The 15,410-nt window shown below is 38.4% G+C and overlaps 1 protein-coding gene across 11 annotated transcripts in view; it reads right to left on the reverse strand.

Annotated features, from left to right (window-relative positions):
• TMC1 (transmembrane channel like 1) overlaps positions 1-15,410 on the reverse strand; it is a 219,739-nt gene that overhangs the window by 90,384 nt on the left and 113,945 nt on the right. For all 11 annotated transcript variants that reach the window (XM_047830897.1, XM_047830895.1, XM_047830899.1 and 8 more), the window contains 3 exons: positions 14,610-14,657; positions 10,716-10,887; positions 2,112-2,240 (listed from right to left, as the gene is read on the reverse strand). In XM_047830897.1, coding sequence (XP_047686853.1) covers positions 2,112-2,240; positions 10,716-10,887; positions 14,610-14,657 — 349 coding nt within the window. The remainder of the gene's footprint in view (positions 1-2,111; positions 2,241-10,715; positions 10,888-14,609; positions 14,658-15,410) is intronic.

Raw genomic sequence — 15,410 nt, forward strand, 5'->3', positions numbered from 1 at the left:
TAATAATTACAACTTGTGCTTCCCAGCTACGTGCTATGTTCTGGCAGCGTGCTAAGTGTTTTATGTAAATTATCCCACTTTAAGATTCCACTAACCCGGGAAATTAGCATAATTTCATAAGGAACCTGAATGTCGGAGAGCTAAACAATTCATTCAAACTTGCACAGCTATGAAGTGAAGGTCTGAGATTCAAACTCAAATCAGAAGCCCATTCCTACTCCATTTCCCGGCATGGGACAGACAGACCAGGGAGGGTGGGGGTATTTCTACACTTTCTGCAGGTGGAAAGGGAAGATACGCTCTTCGGCATTCTTACCCAATTTCACACCACGCTTTGAAAGTTCACAATATCACTGCTTTCCAATTTTACAACTTTCTACATACAGTTACTTGTGGTTTCCAGTTTTGGGCATTTTATGGCCAATCGTATTTCAAATGATATTTTGGAAGCAACGTAAAGTGGTTGCCAAACTCCTGTTTTGCCAAGCAAGGATATTTTTATATCTATCATTTAGCGTCATTATCACCACGTCGAATGCGTACGCGCACGCACACGTGTTACTAGCTCCAGGGAATCAGGAACCCTGCTTGCCTTTGTTTTCATTCAGGGCTGGTGGGTACAAGCACATGCATATAGAGTTCCCAGCCTACGACTGTGCAGTGTTATAGAAGTTTTCTGGGAAAACCACTGTTTGGAACTTGGAAAACTTTATCCGCAAACAAAACAATGCCATTACAAACGATGGCTAGGTTCCCACTTCACAGAATAGATGGAGAATTTCTTGTTTTATTTTGGATATGAGGCCCCAGAAGTCTAAGCAGTGTCCTCAAATAACACATGCTCGTTTACAAAGCTAAGATTAGAAGAGAATTATCCTGATAGCTATTTCAATTCTTTCTCTCATCACCAGAGACAATAATATTCTCCTCTATAATATTTAACATTATTAGTTAAATAGCCTGGTGGAGAGACAGCTTTGGAAATTTACCACTACTTACAAAAATGGTTCTATGGAAAAATGCAATCGGTAGCACCACTGAAAGATATAAACATGGCTGTTATCACCGACACATTCCCTTTTATTCATGCCTCGTCTCCCCAACAACCGTGGCAAGGAAATGTAGTGTGATCCTCAGAAGTGATCAGAAGCGAAGATGCTTCCATCCCCCAGAAAGAGATAATCATTTGCCTTTTCATATAGGAAGTTTGTAAATCCGGGTGCCCCGAGTGTGTTTGTTACCCCCGTCAACATTCAACCTAAGAGTGAAATTGGGTCACTGACATGTCACCATGGAATAGCTATTAGCATAATCCTTAACTGGAATCCTATTTACTCTTCTGTTGGCTTAATATCTTCCCTGTGCTTTAAAGAGAGCTGTCACATGATTATGTCACCTGAGGCTGGGACCCTGCAGAGAAACAAGAATCTGCCAGTCACACAGACTTGTAAAATTCAAATACATTATCTCTTTCAGAGAGAAAGTAATGAATGCATTACATTAAAGAAATTCTCATGAACAAATGGCTAAAAGTGACCAGAGGTTATAAGACTCCAAACAATGAATTTGCTCATAATTTTTTAAAATTTATAGGGGCGCCTGGGTGGCTCAGTCGGTTGGGCATCCGACTTCGGCTCAGGTCATGATCTCACGGTCCCTGAGTTCGAGCCCCGCGTCGGGCTCGGTGCTGACAGCTCAGAGCCTGGAGCCTGTTTCAGATTCTGTGTCTCCCTCTCTCTCTGACCCTCCCCCGTTCATGCTCTGTCTCTCTCTGTCTCAAAAATAAATAAACGTTAAAAAAAATTTTTTTTAATAAAAAACAAAATAAAATTTATAATCATTATCCCAGCCTCTCTAATGATGATATATATATATACATATATATGCATATATGCACACGTTTATGATATATGATATGTTCACATACATGACATGTAACGTATATAATATGTTGTATATGTGTATATGACCATGAACGTTATAGATAATAATGAGCATTTTATATATATGATATATTATATATAGCACTATGTACAAAACATAGGTAATAGAGGAGTTGGGAGATCAATAATCAAGGACAGTGTTTCTAATTATGAAAAGAGGCATCGTACTTGAGAACTTCAATTTTCTTCTCCATTTTCCAAGGCTTGCATTTGACAGTAGCAATCATTTGTCTTTTCTCATCTAACTCTGCCTTCAGTCTTTCCAATTCCTCCTCATCAATTTCTTCTTCTTCTTCCCTTTAAAAGACAGAAAAGAAAGAAACCTTAATAGAGTTAAGCTTTGCCTGACTACCAGACTTAAAGAAGAACGCTCTCGGATACTCAGTCAATGGATATCAACTCGGTTGTACATAGAGGAGGCTGAGATTTATAAGCCTTAGAGCTTGCAGATATCTGAACACTGATGCGGGATTTCTGGAATTATTGCAACTTTAAAATAATAGCGTTTACCTTCTGAAGTCCTGAAACAGTTTTACATCCATAGCCTCAGGACATAACTCTCAGGACTAGAAGACCTGTGGAATATTAGTTGCAGATCTATCAAGATATTTTCTTCTCTACTTAGTTCCCTTGTATGCTTTCCCCAACCAATTCTACATTTCATTGAGAAACATTACTTTTTGATAAGGATGGTAAATGAGAGGGGAAGATGTCTTTGAAGTGCCCTTACAAATTTGTTAGCCATGTCTCAAGAGAAAGAGAAAAATTGAAATAGGAAAAAATTTAAAAAATCTATTTCTCGAAGGTAACTTAATCTGTTAATTAAATTCAAAACTTCAGTTGATAAAATTCAACTTGAAGTTTATTTGGTAGAAACGAAACCTTTGAAGGGACCTTCAAAGGAACTTGGCTTCTCACTGAGCAAATGAGATGTTTCTTTTCTCTTCTGTGTTTCTCGGATTGCAAAAATGCCATAGGGTCCAGAACTAACGAAACAAATCAAAACAATCTAAACATGAGCAGCAGGATTTTAAGGTGAGGAATGTAATGCCCCATTTTGTAAAGATCAACTTTTTTTATAGAAAGCTTCGTTGATTGAGCTATTGTCCTTCAGCTCCAGACTCCCCTTCTATACTGAATATTGGGATGCTGGGGCTGGGGCTCTGTAGGGCACATTTCTGCTTTGTCAGCTGCCTCAATAGTAGGCTGTCAATAAGAGATACCCAGAAGAGACTTGGGATTCCTGTTTGCTTCCTGGGGTGGTACTTCCTCCCTGGTAATGCTTCTTCACCCCACTAGCTGAAGGGTCCTCCCACAGCTACAGGTGAATCCAGCTTGCCAATTTCCCCAACACTAACAGAACCAGCTTCCTCACCACCCCGGTAGAAACCAGCACTGCTGGTGGATCACCCCCTTTGCAATGGTTTCAGCCCCATACGTCTTTCCTCTATGCTTCTTGGGTTTCTTTATTTTGAGAGAGAGGGGGAGGAGGGGCAGGGAGAGAGAATCCCAAGCAGGCTCCTCGCTCAGCACAGAGCCCGACTCGGGGCTCGATCCCACAACCCTGGGATCATGGCCTGAGCCAGAATCAAAAGTCAGTCGCTTAGCCAACCGAGCCACTCGGCCACCCCTCTCCTCTATGCTTTTAAGTTTGAATTTCAACCTCTCTCCTCTGTTCCTGTAGCCCTTGGAGAGGTAGCTGCTTCATATACTTGTCGTCACCATGATACCTGAGTGTTGTCTTTTCACCTTCCCAGTAACCTAGACAACAATTATTTATCCCTACTCAACAGTTCTCTTATCAAATATTTTCTGTTCAATTAACTGCAGAAGTTTCTTTCTCCAAACTAAACCCTGACAGAGAAATTGCAATCTGACTCAGTGTTAGTCAGAAACATACTTTGCTGTGGGGTACCTGGGTGGCTCAGTGGGTTAGGCATCCAGCTTCGACTCAAGTCATGATCTCGTGGTTTGTGGGTTTGAGCCCCGCATTGGGCTGTCTGCTGTCGGCACAGAGCCTACTTGGGATCCTCTGTCACCCTCTCTCTTTGCTCCTCCCCTGCTTGCATTCTCTTTCGCTCTCTCTCTCTCTCTCTCTCTCTCTCTCAAAAAATAAATAAATAAATAAATAAACATTAAAAAAAAAAAAAAGTAACAGGGGTGCCTGTGTGGCTTAGTCAGTTAAGCATCCAACTTCAGCTCAGGTCATGATCTTGAGGTTTGTGAGTTCGAGCCCCCATCAGGCTCTGTGCGGACAGCTGAGAACCTGGAGCCTGCTTGGGGTTCTGTGTCTCCCTCGCTCTCTGCCCCTCCCCCGCTCGTGCGCTGTCTCTCTCTTTCTCTCTCTCAAAAATAAACAAACATTAAAAAAAAATTGTAAAGAGAAACATACTTTTCTGTTGACTATACTCATCATGACTACACACAGTAAGACCATGGCAGAGCTGCTTTTGAAAGTTACAGCTGAGGGAGAGGGGGACACAGCCATAGCATTACAGGCCACCGTACAAAATGACTGTGCACCCTCTTTTCTTTCCCACCAACCCAGTTTTTAATCATGTCATGATTACTGAAATAAAAACTCATATTAACTTTCTAAAATAACACTTCCTGTTGACAGTTGGGTTTCTTGACCAATTCAAATGTTTTGCTTAGAATAGTAATTTGGGGTGCCCGGGTGGTTCAGTCAGTTGAGTGTCTGACTCTTGATTGTCAGCCAGTTGAGTGTCTGACTCTTGATGACTCTGGTCATGATCCCGGGGTCATGGGATCAAGCTCTGTGTCAGGCTCCGTGCTGAGCATAGAGTCTGCTGGAGGTTCCCTCTCTCTCCCTCTGCCCCTCTCCCACACTCTCTCTCTCTCTCTCTAAAACATATTTTTTTTAACTTGAAGAAGAATAGTAAGAGACCAGTAAGAGTACACTCTAAAATACAACTCTGATTGCCAGTAGGTTGTTTTCGTTTTAATTATTTGTTTGATTATTATATAAAATTTCATGGCGGTTGCAACTCTGACATTTTTACTGCATCTATATTCACAGTTTTTGTTTGCTTAATTTGCCAATCAGAATAACAATATGTGTGTTGATTTGTCACAGGAAGAAAATGTATGTTTTAGTAAAACTGATTGTTTTGGTTGTCACATCACTATGTTGAACACCTGAAACTAATGTGACATTGGCTGTCAATTATACTTCAATTGAAAAAAAAGAGACTGTTTTACTGAATATTACTCAAAAACTTGTTTCCATGTAGACATAGACTAAATCCAAATTTAATAAATATTCAAAATCCATGTAAGGCAAGAATGTGCAATGGGAAAAAGATAATCTCTTCAACAAATGATGTTGGGAAAACCGGACAGCTTCATGCAAAAGAATGAAAATGGATGATTTTCTTATTTCATACACAAAAACAAACTCAAAATAGATTAAGGACTTGAATATGAGACCTAAAAGCATAAAAACCTAAAAGAGAGCACAGGTAGCAATTTCTCTGACATCAGCTGTAGCAACATTTTCTATATATGTCTCTGAGGCAAGGGAAACAAAAGCAGAAATCAACTAATGAGACTACATCAATATAAAAAGTGTCTGCACAGCAAAGGAAACAATCAACAAAACTAAAAGACAACCTACCCAAAGGGAGAAGATATTTGCAAATGACAGAATCTGATAAAGGGTGAGTATCCAAAATATTTAAAGAACTTATACAACTCAACACCAAAAAAACAAATAATCCAATTTAAAAATGGGCAGAAGACATGGAAAAGACGTTTCTCCAAAGAAGATAGATATACAGATGGCCAACAGACATGTGAAAAGATGCTCAACATCACTATCATCATGGAAATGCAAATCACAACCACAATGAGATATCACCTCACACCTGTCAGAATGGCTAAAATCAACAGCACAAGAAACAACAAGTGTTGGTGAGGATGTGGAGAAAAAAGAACCGTCATGCACTGTTGGTAGGATTGCAAACTAGTGCAGCCACTGTGGGAAACAGTATGGAGGTTCCTCAAAAAATTAAAAATAGAATTACCATATGGCCCAGTAATCCCACTACTGGATATTTATCCAAGGAATATAAAAATACCAATTTGAAAAGATGTATGCACCCCCATGTTTATCACAGCACCGTTTACAATAGCCGAATTATGGAAGCAGCCCAAGTGTCTATGGATAGATGAATGGATAAAGAAGAGGCAACACAATGGAATATTACTCAGCCATAAAAAAGAATGAAATCTTGCCATTCACAACAACATGGATGGATCTAAAGAGTATTATGCTCAGTGAAATGTCAGTCAGAGACAGACAAATACCATAGGATTGCATTCATATGTGGATTTAAGAAACAAAACAAACAAACAAAAAAACCCAGACTCTTAACTACAGAGAACAAACTGATGGTTACCAGTCTGGGGGATGGGTGAAATAGGTGATGGGGGTTAAGAGTAAACTTATCATGATGAGCACCGAGTGTTGAATCACTAGATTGTGTGCCTGAAACTAATGTAACACTGTATGTTAATGAAACTGGAATTAAAATCTTTTTAAAAAAAAGGAAAAAAAAATCCATGCAATTCAAAACCATGTTGTTCAAGGGTCAACGGTATCTACATGTAAGTACCTTAAAGCTTTACATTAATGGATTCCCATTAGGAATCATATCTGAAACAGTATCTTGCTTAATGTAGTATCATCAAAGAATTAAAAAAAAAAAAGATCTATTAGGATGTGGATTTACCATGTAACTAAAGTTTATTTCTTTACATGCCAATTTTTAGAAACCACTTAATGGAAATCTTCCTAACACGAATTCTATCCTTTCCTGCTATCTTAAATCCAGTTCTTTATGCATTTAAATTCTATGATTCCTTAAAAACTTATGTCAAATCTCTTCAACCCTTTTCTGATTATCCATATATATTATCCCATATAATAAATAGATTTGTCCTTTCCAAAACTCCAAACAACCTTGTTCTTCTCCGACACATTTATACTGTCTTACTTCACAATGATTTGGGTCCAAGTAACCCCTCCCTTACGCTATTACGAACTTCGGGAGAATACAGTCAATTGCATATTCATATCCATGTCTTCCAAAGAAATTAGCAAATTAGCTTCCACAGCAGTGGAGCTGGATAAATATTAATTAAATAAATGTTTATGTACAGAAATTTTCTGGATGACAGGGTTATCATCATAAATCCACTGCTCAAAGTCCAATAAAATTGAACAATGTCCTCCAAGATTAGTATGGTATGGAAAGATAAGAATAAATTCTTACACTAAATAACCCCAGACCGGTATATTTTTAAAGTCTTTTTTGTTAATTGTTGATTGCTCCAGACGGATTGCGTTGTGCTACCGGGAATGGTTCTTCAATAAGTTATCTTCAAACAGGCAGGTAATTATAACATTACTTTCACCAGCATATAAGGGAACTGTTTTCCTAAGAATCACTCAAAGAAAGTGCTAATCATATTAAAAGAATATCGCAGAGGTTTGCTTCGTCTTCTAAACTGTAGGGCTAATCTGTGCAAGAATGGCTTTCTATCTTCAGTTTGATTTATTTAAACAACAGTTGTTAGGGGGAAAAGAGGCATAATGTGCTGAATTTCTCACTGCTATGAACATATTTCTTACACTTAAAACTGGGTCAGGAAAAGCCTGTCATATTATTAGAAATCCTCCAAAATGTCTAACGAGGCAGTATTTTTTCACTGTCTCCAAAGATAGTTAGCATTGCAACCTTGGTTTTAGTTGGCTTCAAATGTTTTGTTAGTGCAGGGGAAATTCCCTAAGGTGTTTCACTTGAACATTTAAATTTTAAAAGACCATAAATCAGTTAATCTAAATAAACATGCCCTGATTTGCCTACAAATCTTTCTCGCAATATATTTGCCTACAAATCTTTCTCACAATATATTGCTAATATATTTTCTTTAGAAAATATTTTCTTTCTCACAATATATTGCTAATATATTTTCTTTAGAAAAAAAACAAATGCTTGGTGGGAAGCCTAGATGGCTCAGTCGGTTGAGCATCTGACTTAGGCTCAGGTCATGATCTTGCAGTCTGTGAGCTCGAGCCCTGCATCAGACTCTGCTGACAGCTCAGAGCCTGGAGCCTGCTTCGGATTCTGTGTCTCCCTCTCTCTCTGCCCCTCCCTCGCTCATGCTCGCTTTCTCTCTCTCTCTCTGTCAAAAATAAATAAACATTAAAAAGAAAATTTTTTTTTAATGTCGTCAAAATGAACAACAGAAAATGAACCTTCATATTGGGATTGGAACCATCAATCACCAGAAATAATTTATGATACTATTTAGACGAGTTGCCCAAATTATGGAAGTAATCATGTAATTTGAAAAACCTTTGGAGACAAAGCTCACTGTAGCCAGGTTTGGCTGTTTGGAGGAGTGAGGAGAAAGGGGAGCAGGGCTACCTTGGGCCTCTGAGAATCAGGGTAAGACTGGTACCAGCTAAGGACAGACACTGTCACAGGGACAACTTTCCTTCAGGCAATAGGGGCCAAGACCCACTGATTTATATGGTCCGATTTCTAGGAGTTGAGCAGTTAACATGTGGGCCTTAAGCAGACCGAGAGAGCACAGAACTTTTCTTTTTATTTTTTATTTTGTTAACGTTTATTTATTTTTGAGAGAGAGAGAGAGAGTGTGTGTGTGTGTTCAGGGGAGGGGCACAGAGAGAGAGACAGAAGGAGAGAGAGACAATCCCAAGCAAGCTCTGAACTGTCAGCACAGAGCCCAACGTGGGGCTCAAACTCACAAACCACAAGATCATGACCTGAGCCAAAGTCGGACACTTAACTGACTGAGCCACCAAGGCGCAACCTCCAGCCCCCAATTGACCTTTTTGAAAGGACCTCTCTGAGGCACAAGTGGAGAAGAATAGCAAATTCTGGAACACAGCCTATATCATGCATGCATCTATTGTTGAAATCTCACTATCAGAAAATGCAAGCTTTGCTAATAGGAAATATTACTGCATCATAATAGTGATGACAATAAGGGCATAGAGCTTAAATGTATGAGATGAGGTGGCTCATTTGGTTGAGTGACCAAGTCTTGATTTTGGCTCAGGTCATGATCACATGCTAACAACATGGAACCTGCTTGGGATTCTCTCTCTTTGCCCTTCACATGCTTGTAAGTGTTCTCTCTCTCAAAATAAATAAATAAACTTTACAAAAATTTTAATTAAAAAAACCATGAGATATTTTGTTTTCAAAAGTAAAAAGCATAAAATGCATAAAAAGAAAATAGAAAAAAGAATACCAGAGGCAAAATTTTTAAAAAGGTGATGTCTTGATATTCAAAGATGGAAGAAAGGAGTTTGGGGAGGAGGAGAAAAAGAAAGAAGGGGAGGGAGATTTCAAAACTGAAATCAACAAAAATATGATGAAGAAGTAGGTGGGGTTAGTCTTTCGTTTTAAAAGGAACCATCAGCTATCAATGCTAAGCTTCTTTACCTGCCAAAATTTCCATACAATTGTATTTAATTACAATTATTTACGAAAAGGAAAGTAATAGCTAGTTGTTGAACACTGGAATGTATCATTTGGGGAGGACATCTTAGAAAATTCCTCTTCATCTAAAGTCCTAAGAGTGTTTTGGAGGAAATCGTATCACCTTGTAGTGGTTCCCATGACCCTACTGCCTGAGAGGGGCAGAGTAGCTCCTCTCTTAAAGCCTTTCCAAGGGGTCAAGGTTTTCTATTATTAGATGTGTATTACACGCACGCTTTTCCTACCAGCCCGCCATCTGCAAATTTCCAGAAGGCAAAGACTCGAAAACCATTTCATTAGATTTTTCCTAACTAGCATTTAACAAACTATTCTATATAAAGTCAGTGCTCAGTGAAATGTTCGCCTGGTGGAAATGGTAGGTGCAGGGTTGTGTTAAAAAGGAAATGACAGCCCCAATGCTCTTCTGTAACAGAAGAGATGCTTAATATTTTAGGCTTTGAGGGTTACATACAGTTCTGTCCCATATTCGTCTTTGGTTTTGTTTGTTTGTTTGTTACTCAACAACGCTTTAAAACTCTAAGAACCACTCTTAGCTCTTGGGCTGGAATTAGCCATATTTTTCAACCCCGGCTCCCTAAGCTAAAGTGATTTGGGCTCACTGTTTAGGAATTTTCCACTTAACTTTGATAACAATATATGTCATTAATGGGATAACTTCAAAATACCTAAATGAACTATTAATATCAATTAATAGCAATATCAATACTAATTAATGAACTATATTAATAACCATGACAATTTAGATGTCTCATTAGGAAATTTCTCTTAGCCCATTCTTAATACATGTATTCGTTTTTAAATTCTATTTAAATTGTAAAATACATTTAACTGAGTGGAGTAAAAAATGGCAGCATTGGATTAAGCCTGTGTTTATTGTTTTTGAGTTTATTTATTTTTGAGAGAGACAGAGGCAGTGCGAGTGGGAGAGGGGCAGATAGAGAGGGAGGGCTCCGTGCTGCCAGTGCAGAGCCAGACATGGGGTTCGAACTTATAAAGCCACAAGATCATGACCTGAGCCAAAACCAAGAGTCAGTCACTTGAGGGACTGAGCCACGTAGGGGCCGCCAAGCTGTCTTTCTAAAAGTAGTTTTTAATTACCAGTTTTAAGGCCACAGAGAGCCTAAAGGGTGGGGGAGTGGGGGGGGGGTCCTCTTTCAGAGTCAAGTACTTTTGAAGGAGTCACAGTTTCAGTTACAGATCAGAGTGAACTTACGCCCCCCTCTTCAGCCTCCTCCTTCTCTCCTTCTCTCTGGCCTTCCTTGTTTCTTCATCCTCTGGTTCAGGTTCTGGGTCATCCTCATGGATAACATCTCTTTTTCGTTTCCTCTTTGGTCTCAAGCTCTCTCTTCGAGGTAATTTATCTTCCTCCTCCTCTTCCTCTTCGCCTAAACATAGCCATGAATGCTTCAGTGAACAATATCAAAAAGCGCTCTCTCCCACTACCAAATGTATGCTTACCATTGTCACACGTGAGATCATAATTCAGCAAGTCTCCGCACCATAAGAAGATGCACTGTGCCATTTATGTATTCCATAACTTGTCTTTCAAATACACTCATCTAGATTTTCATTCCTTTTGTGGTTCATCTACTCACATATGTGAATGTGGATCCCCAAATTGTAATAATCCTTAGAATTCCAATCTTCATTTAATGTCATAAATGTCATACCATGACCTCTCAGACAAGTATAGAGGTTACTGATATAACACATAAGGGTTAAGTGATTAACCACTATATGTTTACTACTACTTCTGTTTTGAAACAAAGGACCGGAAGAACAAGGAAATGCAATAAACTAGAATAATTTTGAAGAAACTAATTCGGTCCCTGAGATGTCTTCTAACTCAAATTCTCTTTATTCCTGATTCCAAATTTTTTCTTCCTTTTCCTAAATATTTTTCCCATTCTTAAATGAAATTGATACTAAATATATTTATTTACATAAATAGTTGCTTGACCATAGCATCTTTATGAATAGAAATAACTTATAATTTTAATGTAAAACTGAGAGAAATGACTTTATTTTATTTTATTCTATTTTATTATTTTACTTTATTCATCAACTAACAATGCTTCCTATGTCCATAGCTTCACTGGAATCTTCCAGGTAAAGAGTAAAGAATTCAGTTCCTTCCTTCACAGTTTATAACACACAATCTTACTTCTCTTTCATTTTTGTCACTTCTTAACTTCTGATATTTAGATTCAACCATCAAAAAAGTCAAATATTACTCATAGTTATCACCATCCTCCTTAAATTTTTTTAATGTTTATTTATTATTGAGAGACAAAGAGAGACAGAGCATGAGCATGGGAGGGGCAGAGAGAGGGGGGAGACACAGAATCAGAAGCAGGCTCCAGGCTCTGAGCTGTCATCACAGAGCCCGATGTGGGGCTCAAACTCACAAACCGTGAGATCATGACCTGAGCGGAGTTGGACGCTTAACCGAGTGAGCCACCCAGGTGCCCCTTTATCACCATCCTCTTAAATATAAGTACTATAAAGAAAAAGTTGTCTTCAATGGAAAACTATAAATTGTCTGCAGTGTATCCTTTTGTGTTATTTGATTCTGATTCCATGGGAGCGATCTTGTACTTTTGAAAGTTCTAGATCACTGCATAGTGATATAAATATGTGATATATAGCAAAATAATAGCATAGTGATATATAGCAAAATAATCCTTGTCCATAAACATGTACATGAACTCTGTTCAGTGGAGACACAAACCTTCCTCACCAGAAAAAAAAAGAAAAAACTCCCACAAAACAGTGATGCCTCCGTATGCAAATCATTTCAATAAACCTGACCTATAAATGTATCTGTTCTTTAAATTTTCCTTTGAACTGGTCATAACAGCTCACTAGAGTTCTGATTCATTAATGAAATATGTTCATTATGCCAATTATCTTTTAACATTACTTGCCAAAACTTTTTTTTATTGATATTTCAAATATGAGGCCTAAATATTACCTTTATTACTAAAGTTTGGCTACCAGAGAAAAACAGGAGGTTAACTGTTCAAAGTAAGCTTTGAGAACTATACACTGTCATCAAAACCAAGAATGGTTTTTCCATTTGTTAAATATGCGGCAGATGTTGTATGTTACTTGAATCCCATTCTGACATTCTGAAAATCTGCCCAGTCTTTATTAGTCACATTAGTCACTAATTATAGAAAGGACAAGACCTTGATAGGGATTGAGAAACAGTTTTCCCACAAATAACTCAAAAAGTCAAGCAGCCACTTAGTACGCTGCATGATAGTATATTTTGTATTAAGCCTACCATATTAAACTCGCAGTTCTACCATGGACAAAAAGTGTTTTATTGGAATTCTCTTGTACCATGTCGGAACAGAAAGACTGCCTCTGGCGCCTTAACTTGTTTCCAAATATTCCAATTCTAAGAAAAAAAAAAAATCAATATTTTACAGTTGCCTCCTAACTGTAGATTTGCCTACAATCTTACCATTTGAAATGGGCTCCACTCAGGATATGACTGTAGGAGTTAAGGATACGCCACTCCAAACTACGCCACTTTGGTATATTGATTGTTTTGGGCTGTAGACACTTGAAAAACAGCAAATTCAGTGAGAGGTTTTTTTGTTTTGTGGTTTGTTTGTTTGTTTGTTTGTTTTTCTGAACTCCCCTCATCTGCCCAAACACAGACACTTCAAAAGGAACTCATTGTCATAAATCCCCTCACCAAGAATTTCACCCTTAGGGAAGATTGACTCTTCCCACAAAGGAAGATGCTAGAAGTCAATACCACACCCAGACAAACTTGGTCACAAACTATCAAACTTCCCATCTTTTTCTAAAGGCCCACTCATCTTTCTTTCAAATTATTCTCTCCTGAAAGGCTTATATCTCTATCTTTTTTTTTTCCTTATTAGGATGGTATTTGAGTCTAAATTCTAAGCCACCTCAGAATGTTACATATTACCTGAGTATCTCTCATGTACACATGAGGCATACATGCTAATGAATTTCTGTATGTTTTTTCTCTTGTTAAACTGTCTTCTAGGGGTCTCAGCTAAGAACTCAGAAGGCTAGAGGGAAAATTCTTTTTCCTCCGCTACAGTACGAACGCCATGACTTGCAGAATCTGTATGAGACTGAGCTGTTTGCATGTAGAATGCACTGACTGACTCAAAACACCTGGCATCGTGAACATGCCCTGGCTGCCATATTGCATTCAGGTTATTAACTTGATTGTATTGATGTATCCCCTAGTTGAACTTTTCTTGAGCTACGGCTCTTTCTTTCAGTTTGAGTACATTCAAAGCTTTTGCTTATATAATGATCTTTCTCATGCTCCAGTCCATGAGGGGTCTGCCTGCAAGGGATCACAACCCAAACTCTTGAGCTGAACCTACACAGGTTAAAAACGGAGCAATTCTGATGAAATACCCATGAATTCAGTACAAAATAATGTGCTTATTCATTTTAATTCAACCACCTGATCAATTCAGTCAAAATGGCCAATCTATTCTATTATAATAGACTCAGCCCTAGAGAAGAGCTTTTAGGACAAATGCCTTAATAGAGAAAACAGTAGAGACATTTTAAAAAGCAAATTTTGGGAGAACCTGGGTGGCTTAGTCGGTTGGGCATCTGATTCTTGATTTCAGCTCAAGTCATGATCCCAGCCAGGGTCGTGGGATCAAGCCCCCCGTCTGGCTCAAGGATGAGTGTGGATCCTGCTTGGGATTTTCTCTCTCTCTCTCTCTCTCTCCTCTCTCTCTCTCTCTCTCTCTTTCTGTCCTTCTGCCCCTCTCCCTCCTTTGTGCTCTGTCTCCAAATTTTAAAAAAAAAAAGGTGGATGGGGATAAAAAAGCAAATTTTTGTGGACTATCATCTATTGGATCATGAGTAACTTACACATTTGGTAAAATGTGTGTGGGCCAATTAAATGGAATCTAGAGTGGAGATCCTATTTGCTGGACTTGATCTCTTTTGTGAGACCATCAAAAATCACCCACATAGGTGGTAGCCTGTGCTCACATGCGGCAGCATGATTCCACAAGATAAGACGACAAGTCCTCTGAATTCACTGCCATTTCCCAGGAAACACATTCCATGCGGGTCCATTCTCACTTACTTGAGCTTTCCTCGGTGTCATCTTCTTTTTCCTCCACTTGAATTTGTACTGTTGAAGAAACGAAAAATACGGCAATTCTTTAAATGACAGTACAACCGTTAGTAATGGGCTTTTATGATTATTTTCATCATAAGGTTTTCTGTGCAGTTAATAAAAGCATTTTTCAGTGAGCTTGTCAAAAAGAGCATTGTTCATTAAAGATATACCGCTACCGTATCTTATACAGTGTTGTGCAAAGACTTCTCTGCTTCACTGTCTTCGAAGATTTGCAAAACACATCAATTATAAGCCTGTCAGCTCCATTGAAAATAACTGCTACTAAAATAAATTCTGCACTGCAGTGAGTAGTCTCGGGGTTTGGTGGATTATTTCATTCTATGATAAATTGACTTGTTAATAAAGCTATATCCGCATGCACAAACACTTTGGTTATTAGAACCAAAGGAATTTATTAAAACTGAGAACAGTTCATTCTGAGCAGCTACCAGTGTCCAAGAGCCTTTCAAAAAATGCCACAAGGCTGATATTTCCTATTTCAATTATTTCTGTAGGCTGTATACGGACACAGCCTAAATTTTCCAATGTATGATTTACCTTGACAGTGTGGGGACAGGTAATTTTCCAGTTCTTTCCAAGACAAAGAACATCTCTTCTGTGTATTCCTCACCTTATACTCAGAAAGCACCTTGCTTTCAGTTTTGCTCTATTTTTGTAAAGACATATAGAGCTTTCATAAGAATTTTAATTGACCAATAACATGTGAAAATATATTCATTGGCAGATGTTTTTCCACTTGTCATC

Source organism: Prionailurus viverrinus, chromosome D4 (genome assembly GCF_022837055.1).
Source record: "Prionailurus viverrinus isolate Anna chromosome D4, UM_Priviv_1.0, whole genome shotgun sequence".
Lineage (NCBI taxonomy): Eukaryota > Metazoa > Chordata > Mammalia > Carnivora > Felidae > Prionailurus > Prionailurus viverrinus.